The following is a 24,875-nucleotide window of genomic DNA, read 5'->3' on the forward strand; positions in this document are numbered from 1 at the left end:
GGGCGCCCTACCTGTGGCTTGATCCCAGGACTCCAGGATCATGACCTAAGCCAAAGGCAGATGTTTAACTGACTGAGCCACCAGGACGCTAAGCTAACTAGCGTTAGTTAGCTAACACTAACTGTTAGCTAGCTAGCACTGTTTGTTTTTGTTATTTTCCCAGATATTTAACTTTTGCTTTATTTCTTAAACTTATCTTTGTAAGAAAATAACCTGTATCTTTTGTAACTCTTACATTTTGGTTTTATAAATAGCCATTGTTCAGCTATAGTGAGAATTCTGATTTCTAATGATTAAAGCAAAGAGTAGATACTAGATCAGCCTTGAAATATTCTGAAATTCTATTTGAACTACTGCTTTGCGTTGACATTTCCCAAAGTGCTAATTATATTTTTTAAGCTCCTACACATATCATAACCTCTTTATACTACTAGGTTAATGCAACAAAGCAAATTTGTTTTCTTCTCAATATGGTCTTTATAAACATAATGCAACATTTATTAATATGCCTTTCTCTCAGCATGATGTCAAATAACTTGTGATTGTTTCAAGATTTATTCCAAGTACTTTATATGTTCGCTATAATAAAAAGCAAAAGTCCTATAAATACATACATGCCTTCAAAAACAAAATAATGCTTTTAAATATGGAAGAAGACTTTGACCCAGAAATAATATCAGACTCAGTAACAATTAAATGTGGGCCACTCTTCGTTTTAAGTGTATCTTTCATCCTGTTTCCAATAGTATATTTATATATTATGAGCTCTTCCCAAAGATCTAGGAGCAAATATCACTTTCTATATGTCCTGCTATTATTTTAAGTTCTTTAAGAACAGAGAAAGTCTCAACAGAGAAGAAAAGTGTATGTTTGTTATATATGCCAATAAAATATTAACATCAATATCTATGCACTTTATAGAGACTCCAAGGAAATGGATACATGGATCAATAGACATTGATTTTAAACTTTGATATTAGTTACAACTTGGGAGTCATATCAAATTTTTATATTTCATAATAGTCTTCGCTGCATTGCTGTTCCTCTTTAGCTTCATCTATAAATCTTTTTCTCTTATACCTTAAAACCTTTTGAGAAAAAAGTAATAGTTCTAGACAGATCAGAATATCCCCATAAGTAGCTCTTATTGGACATATGAATGCTTGAGTGCGCACCCAAGAGTCTTTAATGCAAATTCTTAGCCAATTATATATAATCAGCATCTGTTTCAATTATGCTATTTGATATAAATTTTAGAATCTAAATATCAACACACTAAGTGTCTGGAGAGTTGGTTGTGAAGGGGAGATTTTATGTTCCTTAAATATTCAGTTCACTTAGCTTCACTTCACTTCACTTCAGTTCACTTCACTTCAGCTGGTTACTAAAATTTAACAGTCTGGATGGGAGAGCTCACATTCCAACTATCTTCTCAGGAGGTATTTATCCAGGTATTACTTTTGATTCAGTAAACATTGTCTTGCCATTAATATTTTCTAACTCTCCTTGCACTTCTGATTGAAAAAGAACTTTGAACAGGCTGTAGGGAAAAGAAAAATAAAACATTCAAAAGGAACAGATAGCCGGGTACTTAACTGATACCATTTATCAATTAGTTTCAACAAAAGATAAATTATTTGGCACAAGTGAGATTACAATTTTCTGAATCTCCTTGTATAATGCAAGGCTACATATCATCTGAAGGTTAAAACTGATTATAGGTTAGACCTTAGTGGAGAGATGGATCAAGGATAGTTAGAAACCCATATGATGACGCATTTTCCTTCTCACACCCAAAAGGAAACTTAAATGTAAATCCTATCTAACAAAGATTAGAAATGTATTTTCTGATTTATACTGAATCAATAAAAATATTTATAAGTAGCTCAAAGTCACAAGCTCTTGACCAAGACAAAGGATTAAACAATAATTTTTTTTCTCTGAAAATACCATTAGAAATCATCTTGTGCAACACTCTCATTTTATTGTGAAGGATACAGAGACCCATACCAAGTGTATTAGTGTAGATCCACTAAGAAAACCTAAAATTAATCTTATTCAAGAAGTTTAGATTTTGAGGCTCTGACATAAATCTCTTACCCTTTGTATTGTTTAGCAAAAACTCTAGGTATAACAGGAATGTTTTGGTTGAATAAATTTCTTCTAATTCTAATAAAATATTGCATCTGAATGCTCTCCCTAAAATGTTAAAAAGCTAAAATTAACAATGAGGTAGAATTACAAATCATGAATATACACAGACATCTTCCATATTATAAATAAAAACTATATGTCCTTGAAGAGATGCTTTATTTTGTGTTTTGACACAACATATTTTTCATAATTAAAACGATACTTATTTTCACTTGTCATTGATTGCCAGTATCATAAGTTACACATCAATTCCAGAAAGTATTTTCATTTTATTAGTGTGAGTTCTATTGTAATTCATTTTAGATTATGATATAAGATTATATAATTTCTAGTAGGATCATGTTCAAATATGGAATTGGAGAAGAAAGTTGATTCATTTAAGAGGTCAATATAAAGAAGAGAAAATTGTACCAACTCTGCAATTTAGTGATTATAAAAACAACAATGTATTATCAAAACATTATTCTGAAGAACATTATTCTGAAGAAACATTATTATGAAGAACATAACCTCTTAACTTGTCAAAAGTAGTCTATTAAAAAAGTCTACCTGTAGGAAGAAATTTATAGACATCATGAGGGTCTATTTATGGATTTGAACTTCAAGTAAAACATCAACCCAGAAGTGATTCTCTTCCAAGGCTTTTAGCAATGGATTCTTTTTCTGAGAAAGCAGAAAGAACATTAAAGACAGAGAGCAAGAAGGCCAAAGGATTCAGATGAAATAAAGAAGAAAGTCATTACAGAGGATTTCCAAAAGTTCCTTTCACAGCTATGTAACTTTGGGGAAAATAAACTGAGAATTAGTTGATCCAATGGAAGAAGTAAAACTGCATTTCTGATTTTGGAATCTTAGAATTAAATAAACTCATATGAAGTCAGCCCCCGTGTCCGTATCACAGAGTGATTCAAACAAAACCTAACATGCAAAAAAAAAAAATGTTTTAAGACTAAGGTAAAATAAGGATTATTAGGTTAATGACAAAATGGAAAAATACAAAATATCATGACCATACAGCATACAGAATGTCATTCAAGATTCGGACAGCAAGCTTCCTATTCTGCATATAGTATAGCTCCTTCTCTCATTTTCTCTGTCTTTATAGTTCTACAAGTTATTTAAAAATTTGTGCTATACTTCTGTATGTGTGTTAAAATTGCTATCGCATAAGCTGAGAAATAAAATTATACTAAAGAGTTCAAACATTCCCCGAACAGCTTGAGCATGAGTGTTAATAACTACAAAAAAATAGAATATAGGCCTTATATATGGGATAAAGCATAAGTTTAAATCCACACTAATTTATTTTTTCTAACTCTATTCAATAGATGTCTGTTTTCCTATCTTCTCCCTTTTCTTCCCTGCTTAAGTGTCACCTTCCTTTTAAATGTTTACTGAATACTGTCCATATAAAAGTGAAAGAACCTTCACAACTTTCTTAAGAACTCACAAAACCATACACATCTCCTTGTGGACTTTTCTTAGAATGGTCTCCAGTGGAAAAAGTTCTTCCAGTTTGAAGCAAGAATGGCAATGAATTCTTTCTAGAGAGTGAAGAGTCACAGAAGTAGCTGGAAAGGCTATTAAATTGGGTTCTTTTCTCAAAGGTAGGAAATCCTGCCAAGCTACAACCAAAGTAGCCTGGCCAACTGAAGGATCAATGGTGTAAAAAACATCCTCAAAGCTGTCATGGAGACTCAAACTGTGGTGACTACAATTGGCATTCACCCCCAAAAAATGAAAATATAAAGGCTGCTTGTCTTTAAAGTTCTCCCCTACTGTCAAAGATACAAAAAGGACTTTTTTTTCCCTCTATGTCTGGCATCTTATAAAAATTAAAACTCACTGAGCATAAAGGGGGGAAATGTATTGAATTTCAAGGGAAGAATGTCTGTAGAAATTGGCTTTATTGCAAGGTTAATGGTTTTCTAGTATCACATATGCTAAATTTTTCAGACAGGATGATCAAATAGTACTTGTGGGGGAAAAAAATGCAGCACCTGTTTGGCCAAGAGTTCTACAATGACTCTCAACAAAGAGCCAAGCTTCATTCATGATACAGATAGATTGCTATGCCTGCCAGTTCCATGTAACCACCCATGTCTATTTTAGCCAAACCCATATTTGTTTCTTAGTTTATATAGACCTATATTTAATTCTCTTATTACAGTGAAGTAAATATAGATCCCATTTATCTTGAAGTGACTATAGATTATTGACTCCTGATACTGACTCCATTTTTTTTTAATTTTTATTTTTCTGTTCTCATCAAATACTGACAATTTTCTTGATTCTTTAGGTTATTTTTGAAAAAGATTTTATTTATTTATTAGAAAGAGAGAGAGAGAGAAAGCACTAACGGGGGAGCATCAGGCAGAGGGAGAATCAGGCTCCCTGCTGAGCAAAGAGCCCATTGTGGAACTTGAACCCAGGACCCTGAGATCATGCCCTGAGCCAAAGGCAGACACTTAAACAACTGAGCCAGCCAGGGGCCCCTCTTTAGGTTATTTTTGTTTTAATCCATTATATTCTACAAGATCACACTCTTATGAAGTAATTATAAACTTTCTTGTATGGCATAAATGCTTTGGTTTAATGCAACTGCACTATGGCTATTAGACTGGTTTCTTCTCTAGTCTGGGATCCTCTGTCAGCCTGTCAGATTGTACTTTTCCTTTTACCTGTATAGAGCTTCTAGGGCTCTTTAGTATCTATACTGCTTTGCCTCTGAAGATTATATTATACAGGCACATTATCTTCCTAGTCTTTTCCTAATTCATTTGTTTTTATTAGTCATTCATTTAACAGCTGCTATATCTACCATGTGGTAATGTGAGAATCCAGAGATGAGTCAGCATATCGTTCTTGATGAAACATTCTTATTTCCATTCCCTCTCCATATCCTCCCTCTGACTATCAGCAATTTTAAGATTTACCTTAAATGTTCTTCCTTTTCCCTTGCCTTTCCTGAGGACACAATTTTATCTGTTTCTTCTATTTTTTTCATAATTAATAATGAGATATGCTTATCAAACACATTGTATGTGACTAACAGTATGTTTTTGATGAAATTTTTAAATCTGCTCTCACAACAAACAAAAAAGTTAGATGAAATCTGTTGATTACTGTTACTATTGTAACAGTGATTTAGACAAGTAAAGTGACCTATCTGAGACCACACAGGGAAAAAAAAAACAAATCCAGGACACATACATCTGATTGTGAGGCTCTAAAGTTCACAGCTTCTTTACTGGATAAAGAACTGTACAATATACTCCCATATTCACCTTTACTAGTAAATACGGCATTCACATCTCTCTATTGCTTCATGCATGTAAATTTGCATCCCATTTAGATTTAGATTTATAGATTCTTTTTTTTTTTAAAGTTTTATTTACTTATGAGAGAGAGAGTGTGTGTATGAGCAGGGGGAGGGGCAGAGGGAGGGGCAGAGGGAGAGGGAGACAAGCAGACACTGCTCTGAGGAGGGAGCTGGACCCTGAGATCATGACCTGAGCCAAAATCAAGAGTCAGATGCTTAACCTACTGAGCCACCCAGGTGCCCCCCATTAGATTTGTACATTCTTAGTAGGTAGGACATGGATCTAATAATTACTTATCTGGGGGCGCCTGGGTGGCTCAGTCATTAAGCGTCTAACTTCGGCTCAGGTCATGATCCCAGGGCCCTGAGATCAACTCCCATATCGGGAGCGGGAAGCCTGCTTCTCCCTCTCCCACTTCCCCTGCTTTTATGTTCCTCTCTCGCTGTCTCTCTCTCTGTCAAATAAGTAAATAAAATCTTTAAAAAAATAATTACTTATCTGTACTCTGCCAAACCTAGCTTAGATATTGATAAATAAAAGTCTTCCATTAAATATTTGTTTTCAATAATTAAACAGAATTTTCTTCTAAAAAGAAAAACTAAAAAGTCTAAATGTATACAGGATGTAGTCCAGTCTTTTCCTCTTTCATCTCAATAAGTCAGTAGTGAAGTAATTAAACACAGTTTGCATGATGTTGGACCTTACACACAGAAAAACCATATTCTAATGAATTAATGAGACTGAAAAAAGGCTATGCTGATGTTTCATAGGATTCATTCAGTAGCATTCTAACAATTTTATAAACAGAATAATATTTAAATAATCAAAATCACTATGAATTTACATATTTTACTGGTATACAAAGCAAAGAATAATAAAAGTGGATAGGGTACTCCTCTTATATAAGAATAGCAGCTAAATGTCCTTAATGAAACATTTTATTATTACAGGAAAGAAAGTTATTTATGGCTCTTCTAAAAAATCAGTACATTGATTAGCACTTGGCAAAATCATCAGTGCAAGAATCAATAATAGTTAATGCAATATAACACCAGATTACTACTTATTACATACATTTGATTATGAGTGAATTTTATGAATCAAGCAAGTCAATTATGGGGTTGGATTGAGTTATTAATCCTTTCAGTTATAAATATCTGACTTCCTGAATGAGAGCAAAGGAAGAAAAGTTCATTGTTTACAGCTGAATTGCCAGATTATCAAATTTGGCAGACTCTATTTGATTTCCTATATATTTATTGTTAATTGCATGGGAATATGACTAGGAGACTGAGGTCAATGTCAAATTAAGATACCTCTTCCCATACAACTGTGAAATAACAAGCTTCTGTAAGAATCATTTATTTGCCTTTATAAATAAGTCAACTTTCTTTATGAGCATAAATTCATGAAATGATTAAAAATGTTATCAATTCACATTTTAGTTGCTAATCTGCAGCCATCATATCCATAAGCTATGAATTTTCAAAGGTATTATGACTTTCATTTCTTCCTTCACTTTCAGTATTAAGGATGATAACTAGCTTTCCCAGATACGAAATGCCACTGCTCCTTTCATTGTGATGGTTATAAAAATACTGATGCTCTTCATTTCTCTTCCATTTCCCTGTTCTTGAATCTGAGCACTGGTCTTAAGAGAAAGAGTGTGTCTTATCTTCAGCTTAGTCACAAATTCAGTTCTCACTTCTGAAATTAAATTATAATGCAATGTGCAGGTTGTATTTATTCAACATTGCTTTTAATTCACACCTACATAGAGTATTTCTTCTGTGAATTCCAAAGCAATATCCTTATGATATCATACTGGATAAAAATCTGAACTGGTGCTTCTTGACATCTCATGCAAGCAATATTTACCATAATTTCATGGGTAAGGGGACATTACACATTCTAGGCAAGGAAATGTCAAGTAGGTGAATTATAGTAGAAAAGGTGGATCAAGTGTAGTGCCCCAAGTAATGAGGCAGAGACCACAGAAATTCTGCATTCAGCAGCTGGTGCCAGAGGTGTGGCTGAGAGACACCTGAGATATTTCACATTCAATGTTGCCTTGGACTGGAGACTGAGGAGTGACTAGGCAGGCAAGGAAAAAGACCAAGAAAGTGGTAAATTTCTAATGCATGGACCTTCACTAGTTATTGAAAGGAAATGTGCAGGCTTCAAAAACTTAAATGAATAAGCAAATCAAAAACAACCTTTAGTCAACATCACTGATGCATTTTGAAGTTTCCATGTAAAAAAGTGATCTTTCTTCTGGAAATAATAACCAGGTTTGTAGACATATGGCAGAACAGCAAGAAAAATACAAGTATCTAGAAGGAAATCTGTCAGTTATCCATGAAAATGCATCTATTTTAAAGATTCAGAGACATATTGTTGCTTAATAATGAGACTAAGTAAGAGAGCAAGATTTTTGGGGTTTCTAGAAAACTCCAATTTTTACAATAGGGGATTAGATATGTAAGGAAATGAATAATTATTGTGTAAACATACACACACAAAGCAAATTTCTATAACTGAATTTATATTCAGTGGGGTAAAAGCTGTATTTCTGTGGGGTCAAAGCTGTATTACTATCCAGAAACTAATAGCTTTATGGAATCAACAGGTCCTTCTTAATACCTCTTCATTTATTAATTAAGTAAATTTTTAAAGAATAAGAAGCTGTGTCATATAGAATTACTGAATTGGAACAATAGGTGAATGAGAAATTTCTGAGCTTTAACTCTAAAATATTATCAAAAATAACAATAGCGATTCTTACAAAAATCCAATGTTATTTTATTATACTCATTTTCAACAATGAATTGCTTTCTCTAAAGCCAGACTCTTACCCCAGAAATTAAGTTAAATTTTAATAATTCACCAAATGCTTTTTGAGGTAAGGTTTCCCAGTCCCCTTCTCAGTACTTTTCGAGTATACTGAAGAAGGGAACATTCTTCCACCCAGGAGTATTTGAAGTGGAGTTTTTCACTCCATAACTAAGAAAGTAAGTCTAGAAGTTGTTGTTGATTGTTTGATATTCTTATCAGGTACTTATATTGTGAAATGTGATCATGCAGGGTTAACTGGAAGGTTTCATCTGACATTGTTAGAAATCTGTTGTTAGCCCTGGGGTGCTACCTATTCCATGATGTTACCATGATGGCTTCTATTATTTTTCTCAGTGGTGTCAGCAAATAGAAGCTCAATATTTATTTTTTTTATTCATCATTGAAATGTGCTTTCTTCTCAAGTGCAAAAATAAAGAAACACAAGATCACAGGAAACTGTTTCTGCAGATGAATCAATTATGTCCTGTTTTGATAGTTTTTGGTTTTGCTCTACTATGATAAGTGTTAAAATATTTTCTGTCATTTTTAGGGGTGCCTGGGTGGCTCAGTCTTTAAGCGTCTGTCTTCAGCTCAGGTCATGATCCCAGGGTCCTGGGATTGAGCCTCACATCAGGCTCCTTGCTCAGCCGGGAGCCTGCTTCTCCCTCTCCTACTCCCCCTACTTGTGTTCCATCTCTAGCTGTCTCTCTCTCTCTCTGTCAAATAAATAAAATCTTAAAAAAATATATTTTCTGTCATTTTTATATAATTGTTCTGGGTTTCTAACAAGTTCAGGTCATAACAGCCTTTTTATGGAAAAGATGGTGTTGTTAACTCACAGGCATAAATGAATGTTTCATAAAGTGATTTATTACTATATTCAGAATACTTTCTTGAGACTATTTGTATTAAAAACACTATAGATTTTTTTCTTTTGGCATAAAAGGAAATGATCCACATCGTACAAAAAAGTTCTTGGCCTCACAAAAGTCAAGTTCATACAAATTTTGCATTTTTTAATTACAAAAACCTGAGAGGAAAAACAGATCAACTGTTGAAGCAGAAAAAAATCCTAAAATTTAGCATCTGGGACACCTCCAATTAAGTCAGTGAACCAGTGCTTTCTATTTTGAACAGATGTTCCACACCTTTTCCAAGCACAGAACAGGTTTTTGTACCCACTTGGTCTATTTATATTGTACTTGGCTTGTCTTCAAACTTCTATTAAATGACAGATTTTAAACGAAAAGGGATATTTGATTATGCCAACACCATGAGCCATTATTTGTATACACATCACTTTGTTCATCAAAAAGCAAGCCCCTTACTAATTTAAGGAACTGGTATTTGAACCTGGAGATAAATAAATTTTGTCTGATTTTTCTATGCAATAATGCCAGATTATCCACAATTAGAACAATTCCTGCAGATTAGCCATGGCAAATCTTATTTTTATATTATTATTATCCCTTCATTTACTCTTGCCTTTGTTTTCAACATGAAGACCACATTTGGCGTGAACATTGTCATTTTTCATTCCTAAAAAATGTAGAAAAAGATCCTTACTTTTTAGGTACCAAAACAATAAAGCAGCAAAACTGTTAGTAACCAGACTGATCTATACACTTGACTACGAATTTTTAAGCCAGTAGACCACACATCTTGTGGATTCTTATGGATTCACACATCTTATGGATTCAGGATTCTACCTACATTTCTCTCCAAAATATTGATGCACAAGATAAAATGTCATCAAAATAAAAGAATCAGTGTGTTCCATCTTATAACCTTGTTATAAATAGTCTGTTGTGGAGTAGCCCTTTGTTTTCTCTGTTGTTACTCCTATCTTACCAATATATGACCTGGCTGTATTGCTACCCAGGATGAACTCTAGACACCTGCTCACATGTTTTAATTACAGAAAATAATACTAAAAACACCCTGTGTTTCAAAGCATCTATTCTTACTCTGGGGTTACAAGGATTTTGACACTAAAAGTCAGAGTTATAAATGGAACCTGGAACCTGTCCTCCAGCACTTTCCACATCACTCCCCAAACACCTTAGTCCATCTACTACTGGCATCTTGCAAGCTGAGAAAAAGAGACATGAAGCTTCTATTCCTTGCAGGAAAAAACATGACAGAAATTTCTCTAGAGTATTTGGAGACCAGATGTTACTGCTGGGATTAGGAGGGTTCACCAGGATTTGGGAGCACTGGGATACAATGAACATTCTTAGGGAATAAATGTTAGATGGAGAAAACAAAGGGAAATTAAGTCAAATTTCAAGGTCACAGTTTTGCATGGCTGCCACTGGGCAGACTGAAAGAGTAACTGGATACTGAGAATAGGCAAAAACAAAAACAAAAACAAAACCCATATATTTACATAAACTGGTATCATAGTCTTCTCTGCCTAAGAGCTCCTAAATGAGAAATTTTGTTATTGAAACTCTAAAATCAGGGTCTTCTTACTCATAACCCCTTCCTGGTTTCACTCAAAAAGAAATGTATCATTAGACTTAACTCCTCTGCAAATGCATTCACTCTCCTAATTTATTTTAGAATTACTTTCTTAATGTCCTCTAATAGTTACATAAAGTTTTAGGCATTTCAATGATAAATCACAGACCATAATAATGCTGTAGTCTCAGTTTCATCCACCTTGTCTCACCAATAGGTATTCAAGAAACTGAAGTTATATCATGTCTTGATCTGAAATGTTCTAGTCTGTTTGTCCCAATGGGTCTCCACCATCAGTTGTATACAGAAATAAACTGAAAAGATTGCCAAAGTACAGACTCTTCTGAAGACTTAACAATGAAGATTTAGCAACTTTTAATCTAGTCATAGTCCAAGGATGTGAATTTTAAAAAGCTTTCTGGTAATTATAAAATTTGAAAAACCCTACTTTAAAGAGACTAAAATGACATAATTTGTAAATAATCTTTGTAGTGTTTCAAAATTGTATGACTGAAATAATATAACTGGATGTTTCAGATATAATTGATTACCTAATCTTGAGTAACTGTTGGGAAAAACTGTAAGTCTCTAAAATCATGAATTCTATGTCAAGGAACATGATGAAGAGACAAAATAGTAAATTTGATATTCATAGGTCATATGGCTACTATGGACCAACACCGTGCCAATAATTATGACTAGAGACAGAGTATCTTTAAAAAATCAAGGTAATGTTTGCATTTCATTTCCAATTATAATAATTTGTGAACTACGATAAATCAGTAAACAAGTTAATATACAGTGCAAAATATATCATTTTGTAGAATCTTGTGTAAAATAAAATAGTCTCAATTAGTCCCTAATAAACTTAGTATCTAGCACAGTGCCTAACATACTGTATACACTCCATTAATATTTGTTGAATGAGTTAATAACAATGAATTTTATTTTAACTATTTCCTACTGATAAAACTAATTTCAATCTTTACCTCTTAAAGTAGTAGAATCAACAGAAAATGAAATAATAAACATGTGTTTGTATTTTTCATATGAAAGCTAGTAATTAAAGTGTGTTGTTAATATATGTTTATTTTGGGAATCAGAAACTAAAAGTTGTGGCAGTATAGGTCCTTTCTATAAAGTTACAATTATACTTACTGAAAAACAGGAATACTGTATTTTTATTTATCTAAAAGCTGAAATTACTATATTAAAATAGAGGATCTTTTGGGGCACCTGGGTGGCTCAGATGGTTAAGTGTCTGCCTTTGGCTCAGGTCATGATCCTGGGGTCCTGGGATTGAGTCCCGCATCGGGCTCCCTGCTCAGCTAGGAGCCTGCTTTTCCTTCTCCCTCTACTGTTCCCCCTGTTTGTGCTCTCTTGCTCTCTCTGTCAAATAAATAAATAAAATCTTAAATAATATAAACTAAAATAAAAAAGGGATCTTTTAAAATCAAACAAATGAATATCTTTAACAATAGAATGGGATGAATATTATAATGGGTGGAAGATCTAAGGAGTATTTTCCACTGTACATATCGCACAATTTTCCACCTTTATCACACATAAACATATCCTTAGTGATTTAATACAACATAAACATCACATGGAGAATCTTGCTAAAATGCTAGTTCTAATTCTATGAAGGAGGCTGGGATTCTACATTTCTAGAAAACTGACAGATGATACCAATGCCACTGGTCTGCCGACAACATCTTGAGTAGCAAGGATTTAATAATACACCTGGAAAAGGTATTGAATATGGACACTAGAAATTTGGATACAAAGAACAGATCTCTTACGATCTAACTGTGCGATCTGATGCGGTTTATTCACCTACTCTGGACATCTGTGTACTTAGCTATAAAATGGGGGTTGGGGAATGTCACCATGTTTTCTTACAGTTCTCGAAACTTAGATGTGTATAGCATTCTACTCCATTCTCTAAACATCCTATTATTTACTTTTGTTTTATTTCTCTTTACTCATTTTTTTTACATTTTTTTCTTTATTATGTGATGTTAATCACCATACATTACATCATTAGTTTTTGATGTAGTGTTCATACATAAAAGAAACATGCCATGAAACTGTGCCAAGAACTCTGGAAGGACATTCTCTCTATAAAGTGCTGTGATTAACATAACATAATAAAATTTAAAAAAAAAGAAAAGTCTGTAGCACAAACTTCCCTGGTTTTCATTCTTTCCATTTATACATAATTTTATGCATATCTTTGACATATAGTATATATGGATTAGATCCTTCTTGCTGTGCCCATTCCTTGAAGAGCTGTGCAGAGATCCCCACTGTCTAGACAAGACACCTCAGCCACCTGCGGCTTCCGACCTGGCTTCAAATGGCTTTAGTCTCAGAGAGGTGCTCGGCAGGCCGACTGGCTTTCCGCTTCCCCGTGCAGCTGTTCACAGTTGGTAATGAACAGAGTCAATAATCCCTCTCTCTGGTGTGTGTGTGTGTGTGCGTGTGTGTGTGGGTTTTTTTGTTTTTGTTTTTTGGGGTGTTTTTGTTTTTGTTTTTTGGGGTGTTTTTGTTTTTTTTTTTATAACACCCAGTTTCCACCAACACAATTCACCGGGTAACTGCGTAGAAGAGACATGTGCCATGCTGCATATTGCAATTCCAAAATCGTTGTGGCAAACCTTGACAGAACAGTAGTCACTAGGACACACAGAAAATAAATGCCATAAAAGATACTACATTAGTGTTTATCTATACAATTTATACATTTAGCAAAGCAGATGTAGTTTTCACACAAAGTTATAGTTTTCCTGATTATTATTTAAAGTCACCCATACAAAATCATCTTTAACTGTGTTGAAGTATCCTCCATGAACACAACTGTGTTGTGTTTTTCTGCAACAAATCTCTTACGTGAAAAACAAGGCTTTATAATATATTATGAACAGACAATTTATACAAATAATTCTCATGAATTGCAACAAGATATTCTGTAACAAAAGCATTTGATTAAAAAGAGGGTTCTGTCAGTTATGATTTCTCATTTAATAACAATAAAGCTGATAATGGTTAGAATAACAATATAATTAGACTTTTCTAAAATGATGCTTTTTGGAAATAAATTTCATTAACTAACAATATTCAATGTGAATTGGGTATCTTGATTTTTATTCACTGTATATTTTTTCAGCTTCATCCATAATGGGTATCCTTACTCTTAATACTGAACAGATGGTAGCTACAATATGTTGTACACAGTGGGAAAGGTAACTAGGAATGAATAAAGCATAATTCTCCCCATTGTCCCCCTCCTTTCCAATATTTTATAATGTCCAGTTGAGATTCAAATTTGAGGAACCTCAAACAAAATTATCAGTATATCTCTGGCAATTTTTTTTCACATAAGACAATGATGGATATAATCTTTTATTCTAACACTAATCTATACAATTGAAATTTCAGTCATCAACAGTTGAAAATTTTAAAGTATTTTAAAATCAGCACTACAATACCAGTAAACAGGAAAGTGATTATCATATGGTGTATCTACAACTTCCTCTATAAATCCAAAGTCAGTAAATCCTGAGTAGGACTGTCAACAAGAACATTATGGAATACATTCCTGCATGAATGCAATCAAGGATGTTCAATAAAACTCTTTTGGGCTAGACCTATATTAAGAATGAAAGTTGGCAGGATGTCCAGCCACTGGCAAATGGCAAGGTGTAGTTTAATAACCACCTGCAGGCAGGATGGAGGAAATTCTTTGTGAATGCAATCTACTAGCAATTCAGGCAAAATGGCATTGCTGAGGGATTGTGGAAAGATATAGGGCTGGCAGGCCACTTGATATGTACTTCTCAAGAGACTTTTCCACTAAAGACATATGCAAAAACATCACCAAAAAAATATTGATAAGCACTGAGGAAAAAACCTCCCTTAACCAAATCAAAGGCTGGCATCAGGCACAGTTTTGCATCTAATTGCATATTTATTGCACTTCTCTCTTTTTTGGTGCAAGAAGGATCTAATCCATATATACTATATGTCAAAGATATGCATAAAATTATGTATAAATGGAAAGAATGAAAACCAGGGAAGTTTGTGCTACAGACTTTTCTTTTTTTTTAAATTTTATTATGTTATGTTAATCACGATATATTACATCATTAGTTTTTGATGTAGTGTTCCCTGATTCATTGTTTGCGTACAACACCCAGTGCTCCAGGAAGTACGTGCCCTCTTTAATACCCATCACCAGCTAACCCATCCCCCCTCCCCCTCCCCTCTAGAACCCTCAGTTTGTTTCTCAGAGTCCATAGTCTCTCATGGTTCTTCTACAGACTTTTCTAAAGAAGACAGGCTAATTTTTCAAATCAGTTAACATTTTAATTTTTCATATTTCATAAAGTGCTTTTATGTACTTACTTCATTGGGAGCACATATCAGTCCATATCTATGTAAGGTATACATTAGTTATAGATAAGAAATATGAGGCTAAAATCACATGACCACAACTTAAACTCAGAAAATCTGCTTCCATCATATTATACACATTGCCTCTGAATACAATGATTCTAGAGGAGAGATAATTGGCTTGCAGTTTAGTACAAGAAACAGGCAGAAGACAACCAAATGCTAAACTGAGACAGAAATGTTTTGTGAAAGAAAGAGCATCTCACCCACAGACTTGGATTTAGGGGCCTCAGATGGATGTGTGAGTGGGAGGGAGCGGGGAATGGGGAGAATCAGCAAAACCAGCAATATATTGCCCCCTCCAAGGAAGCTAATGGAGAAGACTCAACTGAAAGTAAAAGGTAAGGCACCTAGGTGTTTCAGTTGTTAAGCATCTGCCTTCGGCTCAGGTCATGATCCTGGAGTCCCGGGATCGAGTCCCATATTGGGCTCCCTGCTTGGAAGGAAGCCTGCTTCTCCCTCTCCCACTCCCCCTGCTTGTGTTCCCTTTCTTGCTGTCTCTCTCTCTCTCTGTCAATAAACAAAATCTTTAAAAAAATAAAGGAAAGTAAAAGATATAAGTTGAGACTAAATTTGAAACTACAGTAAACAACCACAGACAACCTCTTGGGAAAAAATTATCTATAAAAGATTTCTCCCTGTATCTTTTTTAATAGAACTATAGTTGACATACAATGTTATGTTAGTTTCAGGTGTACAACATAGTGATTCGACAATTCTATACATTACTCAATGTTTACTATGGTAAATGTGGTCACCATCTGTCACTATATTGGTGTAACTATTATGGAAAACAGTAAAGAGATTGCTCAAAAATTTAAAAACAGAAATACCATATGATCTAGTAATTCCACTACTGGGTATTTACCCAAAGAAAATGAAAGCACTAATTCAAAAAGATAATACTGTCCTGTTACAATAAAGCATTTCACTCTGTATTTTTGGCCAGTATTGTTGTTGGTGATTTCATTCAATGAGCGATACTAGAAAATATAGAGAAAGGCCTGTGCATAGAAAGCACAGAATGTGAGTAAGGTAATATGAGTAACCAGTGACAGAGTAAAGGAACCTGTTTGAAATACTGCTGATATTTTTGCCAGTCCTTCCGTGTGCACCCCTATATGTGATAGCATCACTTTCTTTTTTCTTTTTTGTTTTACTGAAGTATAGTTGACACACAATGTTACATTAGTTTCAGGTATACAGCATAGTGATTCCACAAGTCTATACTTTACCCTGAGCTCACTGCCAGTGTAGCTACCATCTGTCATCATACAGCACTGTTACAATACCAGTGACTATTTTTCCTAGCAGCATCACTTTGTTATCCAGATAGAGTAGAGACATACTTTTATGGAAGAGATGTAGAATATGACTGGGTTTTTAAAGACTAATAAAATTCAAATAGCTGCAAGGGAGTAAGAATGGCAAAGCCATACCAATGAGATAAAAGATTTCAGTATAGTCACAGAGGTTAAAACGTATAAGATGTGTTTCTGGAAAAGTAAGTAGACTGGGTTGAATACAGAAAAAAAAAAAAAATGGGTGTGGGGAATTAGTGGGGACAAAGATGGCCAGACAAGTTGGGCCCAATGAGAGAAGGTTTTAAAGACCTGCAAGGAAAAGAAGATGTCACAGAGAAATGACTGGTCTGGATACTATAGATTATTTAATGCAGCTAATATATGGAGAAATATAAGGAATTATCTCTGGAGTTGAAACCAGTGAATATAGTCAATAAGAGTTACTATGCTCCTTAAGAAAAAATTGATATCAAATACACAGAGGAAATCATTTTTTTAAGATTTATTTATGTATTTGTGAGAGAGGGTGAGAGTGCATGTGCGTGCATGCATGTAGGAGCAGATGGAGGGGTAGGGGGAGAGGGGATGGGAGAGAGAGAATCTCAGGCAGACTCCCTGCTGAGCGTGGAGCCCCATGTAGTGCTCAATCTCATGACCCTGAGATTGTGACCTGGGCCCAAATCGAGAGTCGATGCTTAACTGACTGAGCCCCCAAAGCACCTCCAAATACACAGAGGAAATCTTAATGCATAGAGTATTGTTTAACATTTCAAGTATAAAATAAAATGGCAAATAGGTATCCCATGATAGTGAAGTTTTTGTAAGAAAAATAGGAGACTATGAATTGTAGAGTACATTAATGATGTATTTTCTCAAAGATATAATTTTTCCTATTATTTCTCTTTTATAAAAATGTAAAAGAGATCATTAAGGGGATATGGAAAAGCTAATTGTCACACATAAGTACATGAATATGCATTCACTTATTCTCTTTATGATTTTATTTAGTTCTTTTTGCACGAGAGAGAGCATAAGCTGGGGGAGGGGCAGATGGAGAAGGAGAGGCAGACTCCCCGCTGAGCAGGGAGCCTGATGTGGGGCTCCATCCCAGGACCTTGAGACCATGACCTGAGCTGAAGGCAGACACTTAACCGACTGAGCCGCCCAGGCACCCCAAGATTCACTTATTCTTACTAGTCTTCTCATTTGAAAATTTTCCAGCTATTTCCTCATTTTATTTCCCATACTGAAAACCAGCAATCACTGTTAAGACCACTCTTTTTGTGTTGTGGCCTGCAGGCTCTGGAGCCAGAATGCAGTGATTTCACTGATTTCAAGTGACTCCACTGTTAAATGACCAAGAGCACATTTTTAAAACTCCCTGACTTCAGTGTTTTCATCTGTTAAGAGGAAGTAATAATAATACTGGTGTGCAAATCGTCCCCGCAGTGCCTTGGGCCAAGGTTTCAACAGACCTCACCAAAATGCCGTCTCAAATGGAGCACGCCGTGGAAACCATGATGTTCACGTTTCACAAGTTTGCTGGGGATAAAGGCTACTTAACAAAGGAGGACCTGAGAGTACTCATGGAAAAGGAGTTCCCTGGATTTTTGGAAAATCAAAAAGACCCTCTGGCCGTGGACAAAATAATGAAGGACCTGGACCAGTGCCCAGATGGCAAGGTGGGCTTCCAGAGCTTCTTCTTGCTAATTGCTGGACTCACCATGGCATGCAATGACTATTTTGTAATACACATGAAGCAGGAGGGAAAGAAGTAGGCAACATCGAGCAACACTCCTGCCCACCCAATGAGAGTTTTCCTGAAGGGTCTCTTTAGGAATCTGTCCCACAGCTTCCCCCTGTATAAAGGATTCCATGAGCAGATGGGGACCCTCAGAAATGTACAAATAAAATCCAACCCCCATTTGAGAAGCAGAGAAAGAGAAGTCAGATAAGCTTTTGATTTTTATATTGCTTGCACCCTCTTGCCCTCAATAAACAAATTCCTTTTTTAGTTCCTCACTTGAAAAAAAAAATAATACTGGTGTGTGTATATATAGATATATACACACATTTAAAGGAGACAGAAGTTTATTGACTACACCACAAGGGAACAGTGGGCAGGACAGCAGAGGAGAGACTATCTGCCTACCCCGGTATTTATCTTTAGAGTTGTGAGGATTCAGTGAATTCATAATATAAATTACTTAGAACACCACCTGGTATAGACTAAATATTTATTAAAGATTTATTGTTTTTCAGACATCGATTATGTTTTCATTCTCCAAGAACAATTATGAAACATAATTTGAGAGAAAATCTAGTCAAAAATAACAATTTTATGATACCTAAGAGTAGATGCCCTCATTCTTACAGTTATTCTACTAACATTTATTGAGTTGCTACTCAGTCAGACATTATTCTAGGTATTGAGAATGTTATCGTGTACTAAAAGGAGTCAGTGAGTGGTAATTACTCTGAAATTAAGAAAAGCACGAAATGAATGTTTAGAGGATGAGGGAGGGTGTCTTAATTTACAGAAGTACCAAAGAAATATGAAGAAAGACCTACATATAACAGTGGCAGTCAGGCTGAAACCTGAGTGACGTGAGAGACACAACTATGGAAAGATCAGCTAGGGAGAAGGGGTGGCATTCCAAGCAAAGGGGATCACAAATTTTAAAATCCCTGAAAGAGGAATATGATTTTCACCTTCTCTTAGCAAGAAGACCATTCTGCTGGAGCAGAATGATCTAAAGGTTAAGAGGAAGTGGTAGGAAAGAGAAGAGAAAGGTGATGGGGTAGTTATGTATAGCCCAATGGAACGGGGAAAACTTTGGTGCAGTATGTGTAAAGAATGAGAGAAGAGAGGAATCATGTATGATACCAAAATATTTACTCTAATTATGACATATGCAAAACATGTCAATAATTGTAAAATAATACTGAAAAATATAAGAAAAGATATGGTATATTCTCCATAAATTCCAAACAGTTCCAACCTAACTCCACAAATGTTATCCTTAAAACGTAGTAAGCTGGTTCCTTTTTTAAATGCGAAGTAAATAGCTAATAACAGCAAAGAAAATCTCAAATAATAGAACAACTTTAAAGGACACAGCTTATCAGATAGAATACCTTGTTTTGAACTTACAATTCTTTTGAAAAGCATGGCATTTGCTTAATGGAACAGAAAGGAAATACTAGATCCTCTTGCTGCTTCAGAGGAAAAGTCTGCATTATTCCATGAATTGTGTTGAAAGAGATGGCTACCCCTTATGATCAAAGAAAATTTACATGGCTCCCTAACATTCAACAGAATAAACAGTGACACATAGGTGAAAGCAAAACTAAACCTACAGAAAGAAATATGGGGGCACATTTTAACAATCTCAATGGAGGGAATTCTTAAGAGGGAAAAAAGACATCATAAACAAATTGAAAGCAAAAGACACAAAAAGGAGAAACTGTAAAGCCTATAGACAACAAAGGGTTAGTGTCCAGAAAATAACAATAGCTTGCAAAATGAATAAATAAATAAATAAATAAATAGATAGATAGATAGATAAATAAATAAATAACTTGCAAATCAGAAAGAAAAAATCACACATCTCAACTAAAATAAATGTAAAAAGTACAGACCATGAGATTCTCAAGAGTAAGAAATCAAAAGGTCAAGAAATACATTACAGGATGTTTGGTCTCATGAGTCTTCAGGTAAAAATAAAATGGTAATAACGATGGGATGCTATTTCACATTCATAAGATGATAAAACTTTTATAAGTCTGATAATAATAAGCATTGGTGAAGATGTGGGAGATGGGAACTCATTTATATTCATGAAGCTTAGGTAAAGTGTTATGAATTTCTAGACAAGTTGAAGATATGCATGTCCTACAATCTAGATATTCTATAACAAGGAATTTAAACTCCAAAAATTCTAACACATGTACACAGGAGACATGTACAAAGACTTCTTAGAAAAATAGTATAAAAATTTTACCTTTTCTGTGGCTAATGATTTTAGTAGCAAATGACTAAATAAATGTGCAGGACACACATGATGGCATTCTGAGTCAGAATCTACATAAAACATGATGGAAATTTTTATATGCACATATATACATATATATATATAAATTATTTTATATATACATATATACATTATATATTTATTTTTATAAAATAAAAAAATAAGTAAGTCATCTGCAAAGGAATCAGAATCAGGCTGGCCTCAGGCTTCTCATGAAGCAGTGAGAGTGATGATTTTATGTTCTGAGAGTAAATTACCCTCAACCTAGAATCCTATATTTGACAAAAATATTAATCAAATGTTATGTGGAATATTCAAGGACTCAAAAAATTTACCTCCTTCACATCAAGTTTTGGACGTCACCTAATGACCCACAACCAAACAGAAACTTAAAGAAAAACATGGAATTAAAAAAAATAAATAAAATAAAAATTAAAAAAAAAAACATTCCACAATGTTAAATGAGAAAATCACATTACAAAATGACAAGTACATCATCATACTATTTATTATTTTAAAACAGAATATTTAATATTTGTTTTTTGAAATAAATATTCAATAAAATATGTAAAAATTAGCTATGATATGCAACTTTTTTTTAATGTAAAAGTTAACTCTGGGAGTTAACTCTGGGAGCAAGCACTGAAAGAAGGATGAGGGTGTTGAGATGAAGTTAATGTTTTATTTCTTTCAATGAGGGAATGATGTGAAGTAAATAAAGCATAATGTTAACATCTGTTTAATCTTAGTTATGGCCCATGCGAGTCAGTGATGTTATCTTTGTAAAATTTCAGATGCTTTATAATTAAAAATTTTTAAAGTGGATGTTAAAACATCTTTGGCTGCATAAACACTGGAAGCATATTACATGAGAGCTATGTCAAAGTATTTTATACTGCTGTTCATCTAACTATTATGGTCACATCTCGATAGGAAATACTTCCTTTTAAGTAAAAGCAGCCCAGAGTTTTCCCCCCCTTAGTTACCTGTATCAATGCAAAGAAAAGCAAGATGTCTTTTCCACATTAATTTTTAAAACATATGTCTTCAGATGGCTACCAAAGGGATTTTTCCCAATCCTAATCACAGAAGACAATCCTAAAACAAAGATATGTAACTTAAATTGGCAAAAAGAAAATCTATTAAAATTTTTAAAAAAACAGTATCCCTAGTCTAAGGCTGTCTCTATAATTTATCCTATATACAAGGCAGAAAACTAAAAGGAAGTCAGACACCTCATTTTCCCTGAATTCTGAATGTAACTAATCAATACACTTTGATTTCCTGTTATCATTCCCTAAAGGTTTGCCAATCTCTTTGTTTTCCTTCATTTCCACTGTCCTGGTCCTAATTCAGGCCATTACCTCTGACAGGATCACTGAACTCTCTTCCTAAGTGATCTTATTGACTCGAGTTTTTACAAACCAATCACTTCTCCTACTTTGGTCAGAGTCTTTCTCCCCTGCCCTGAAGCACAGCATCTCTGGCTCCACACTACCTGATCCTTAGTTTCCTCCTGAGCCATGTCTCACCGTTCACTTGGACCTTCCTGACGCGCTCTTGTCTGCCCATCAGTATTTTTGCTCCAGCTATTTTTCTCTGCCAGGAATGCCCTTCCTGCCTTCGTTTGCTTGCCAATTTTTTTTTTTTTTTCCTGAACCTCATTCATAGAACTTCCATTTCTTCTAGGAAAACCTTCTAAACGCTTAGGCTAAGCTAAGTGCCTACAGAGCTTTCCAAATTCTAAGGTACAATACATACAGGTGGCGCCTGTGACTCCCACCTCCTGGTATTCACGCCTCTGCGTAACCCTCTCCCTCTGAGTGTGGTGCAACTTGTGACCTGCCTCTAATTAATGGAATACAGCAAAGGTGATGGAAGGTCACTCCCATAATCATGTTTTATGTACAAGATTCTGTCTTGCTGGCAGATTTACTTTATCTCCATTATTACCTTTCAAGAAGTATGCCATGGAGTAAAGGGCCATGTTGGAGTAACCCACTTGAGAAGGAACTCCATGCGTCCTCTAGTAGCTCAGGGCTGTCAGGAGTAAAAAACTGAAACCCTCAGCCCTATGACCAAAGGAAACAAATTCTGCCACAGCCTGAGGACTCTTGGAAGTTGATCTTTCCCTAATGGAGCCTCTGATGATACTGCACACTTAGCCAGCACCTGGAATATAGCCTGGTGAGACCCTGAAGCAGAAAACCCAGATAAGCAGTTTACAGACTTCCCACTAGAGAAACAATAACACAGAACAGTTGTACCTACAGATGTAGTAGTATACATCACTTAAGCTACTACACGTGTGGTAATTTGTTACCGCTGAAGATAAACTGAGGCATATTAAAATTTTTACGAATTTATTTGAGCAAAAATCAATTCAAATTGGCAAGTGCAAAACTGGAAGTGGTTAGGACTGCTCCACAGACTGAAGCCAGGGGAGACATTTATATATAAAGACAAAACGCGGAAATGTGAGGAAATTATTTGATTGGCTAAAGCTTAAAACCTAGCTGGCTGTTAGTAACTGGTTGTCCTTGGGTTTCAACTTTGTAACCTTGAGGCATTTACAGGGTTGGGTTTTGGTTTGCTTACAAAGGCTGCCGCAGCATTAGACCCACCTCAGTCTAATGGCCTCCTTTTTCATTAATTTCACATTACACAGCCACAGATAATATACTATGTTATGAAGAAGTTCTAATTTCGTTGGTCTCTCGGATTAACTAACCCCAAAGACTACTTGAGATGAACTCCAAGCACAGTTCCTGACACGTAGCTGGCTTGTAATTATTGCTCATTGACTTGAAAAGTAGATTTCATGTGAAAGTTGAAATCCAAATCATTACAACAAAATTTCAGTCTTTGAATATCCTTTCATTTATCCAAGAAGACTGAAGAGAGGAATATTTTTTCAGTCTTCCAGATCACTGTGTGACCTACTCAATTTAAATGAAATCTCCTCTGGAAAGCCTCTCTTCTATTCTTTCATAACATTCTACTCGTGTCTCTTTCTGCAATGTGTATATGAATCTCATAATATGTTTCCTATCTTTCCCAATATACTTTGATGTTTTCAACTAGATATTTAGTCTTTCTAGCCCCAGTTCTTAATGTAGTAGAGATGTCCCTAACTTGTATTCAACTTACAATTTTCCAACTTTACGATATTGCAAAAGCAATACACATTCAGTAGAAGCCATACTTCAAATTTTGAATTTTGGTCTTTTTCCTGGGCTAGCAATATGCCCCATGATACTCCCTCGGGATGTGGGACAGCGGCAGGGAGACCCAGCTCCCAGTCAGCCACAGGATCATGAGGATAAACAACCGATACGCTTACAATCATCCTGTACTCATACAATCATTCAGTTTTTCACTTTCAGTAATTTAATAAATTACATGATATACTCAGCACTTTAATATTAAAGGGGCTTTGTTAGGTGGTTTTGCCCAACTGTAGGCTAATGTAAGTGTTTGAGCATATTTATGGTAAGCTGGGATCGAGCCCCACATCAGGATCTCTGCTTGGCGGGAAGCTTGCTTCTCCCTCTCCCACTCCTCCTGCTTGTGTTCCTTCTCTCCCTGTCTTTCTCTCTGTCAAATAAATAAATAAATAAAATCTTTAAAAAAAAATTTAAGATGAATGAAATATCAAATAATAACATTTTATGTGAGGTAAGGCAATATCTTTTTTCTCTTCTTGGAAAATATATTCTTGGAAATCATAAAAGATGAAATAGCTTATTTTCTATAATAATACACATTATATTAGTTAATTTAATTATTAATATTAATTGATTTAATGATATGGTAATGAATTGCTATTAAGATAGTTCAGCAAAAATACTTTGTATTTCAAAAAAAAAAAATTCCTCATGCATCTCTATGTTGTGGCCATAATCCCAGGACCATCCCCTTTACTTGATAATTGCAGTAAGATTTTTCACAGTACACAGATTTGGGAAAGAGAGATGATCAGAATCTCCTGATGGCCGTATTGTAAACCGAAGTAAACACAGAGTTATCCTGACCTTATTTGATTCTTAACTTTAAGTTGATTAAGGCACACTGAAATATATAACAGTATCCCAGTCAATTTGCTATAAACTTGAAATCATTGTCTTGACATCTTTACATTGAAAATTAAATTGATTGGAAATGTTATGAAATTGATGTAGTGCTATAAAGGTCAAATTTCATTTTGTCCAAAATTAGTATAATTAAAAGTACCAACAAGTATACTGATGTAAAAATCTTCATTCTTGAAGAATGACTGTGTAAAAAAATTAAAAGTCCATTTTTCA

The 24,875-nt window shown here is 34.7% G+C and overlaps 2 protein-coding genes across 3 annotated transcripts in view; one reads left to right on the forward strand and one right to left on the reverse strand.

Moving 5' to 3' along the window:
• Positions 1–24,875, reverse strand: part of GALNTL6 (polypeptide N-acetylgalactosaminyltransferase like 6) — a 1,199,405-nt gene that overhangs the window by 1,033,010 nt on the left and 141,520 nt on the right. The window lies entirely within an intron of this gene.
• On the forward strand, positions 17,979–18,456 carry LOC118022157 (protein S100-A10-like). Its single transcript, XM_035022703.1, has one exon. It carries the CDS (start codon positions 18,019–18,021, stop codon positions 18,310–18,312), a length of 294 nt encoding a protein of 97 aa, XP_034878594.1. The 5' UTR covers positions 17,979–18,018; the 3' UTR covers positions 18,313–18,456.

The sequence above is a fragment of the Mirounga leonina genome, unplaced genomic scaffold (assembly GCF_011800145.1).
Source record: "Mirounga leonina isolate KUSES-001 unplaced genomic scaffold, KU_Mleo_1.0 Mir_176, whole genome shotgun sequence".
Classification (NCBI taxonomy): domain Eukaryota; kingdom Metazoa; phylum Chordata; class Mammalia; order Carnivora; family Phocidae; genus Mirounga; species Mirounga leonina.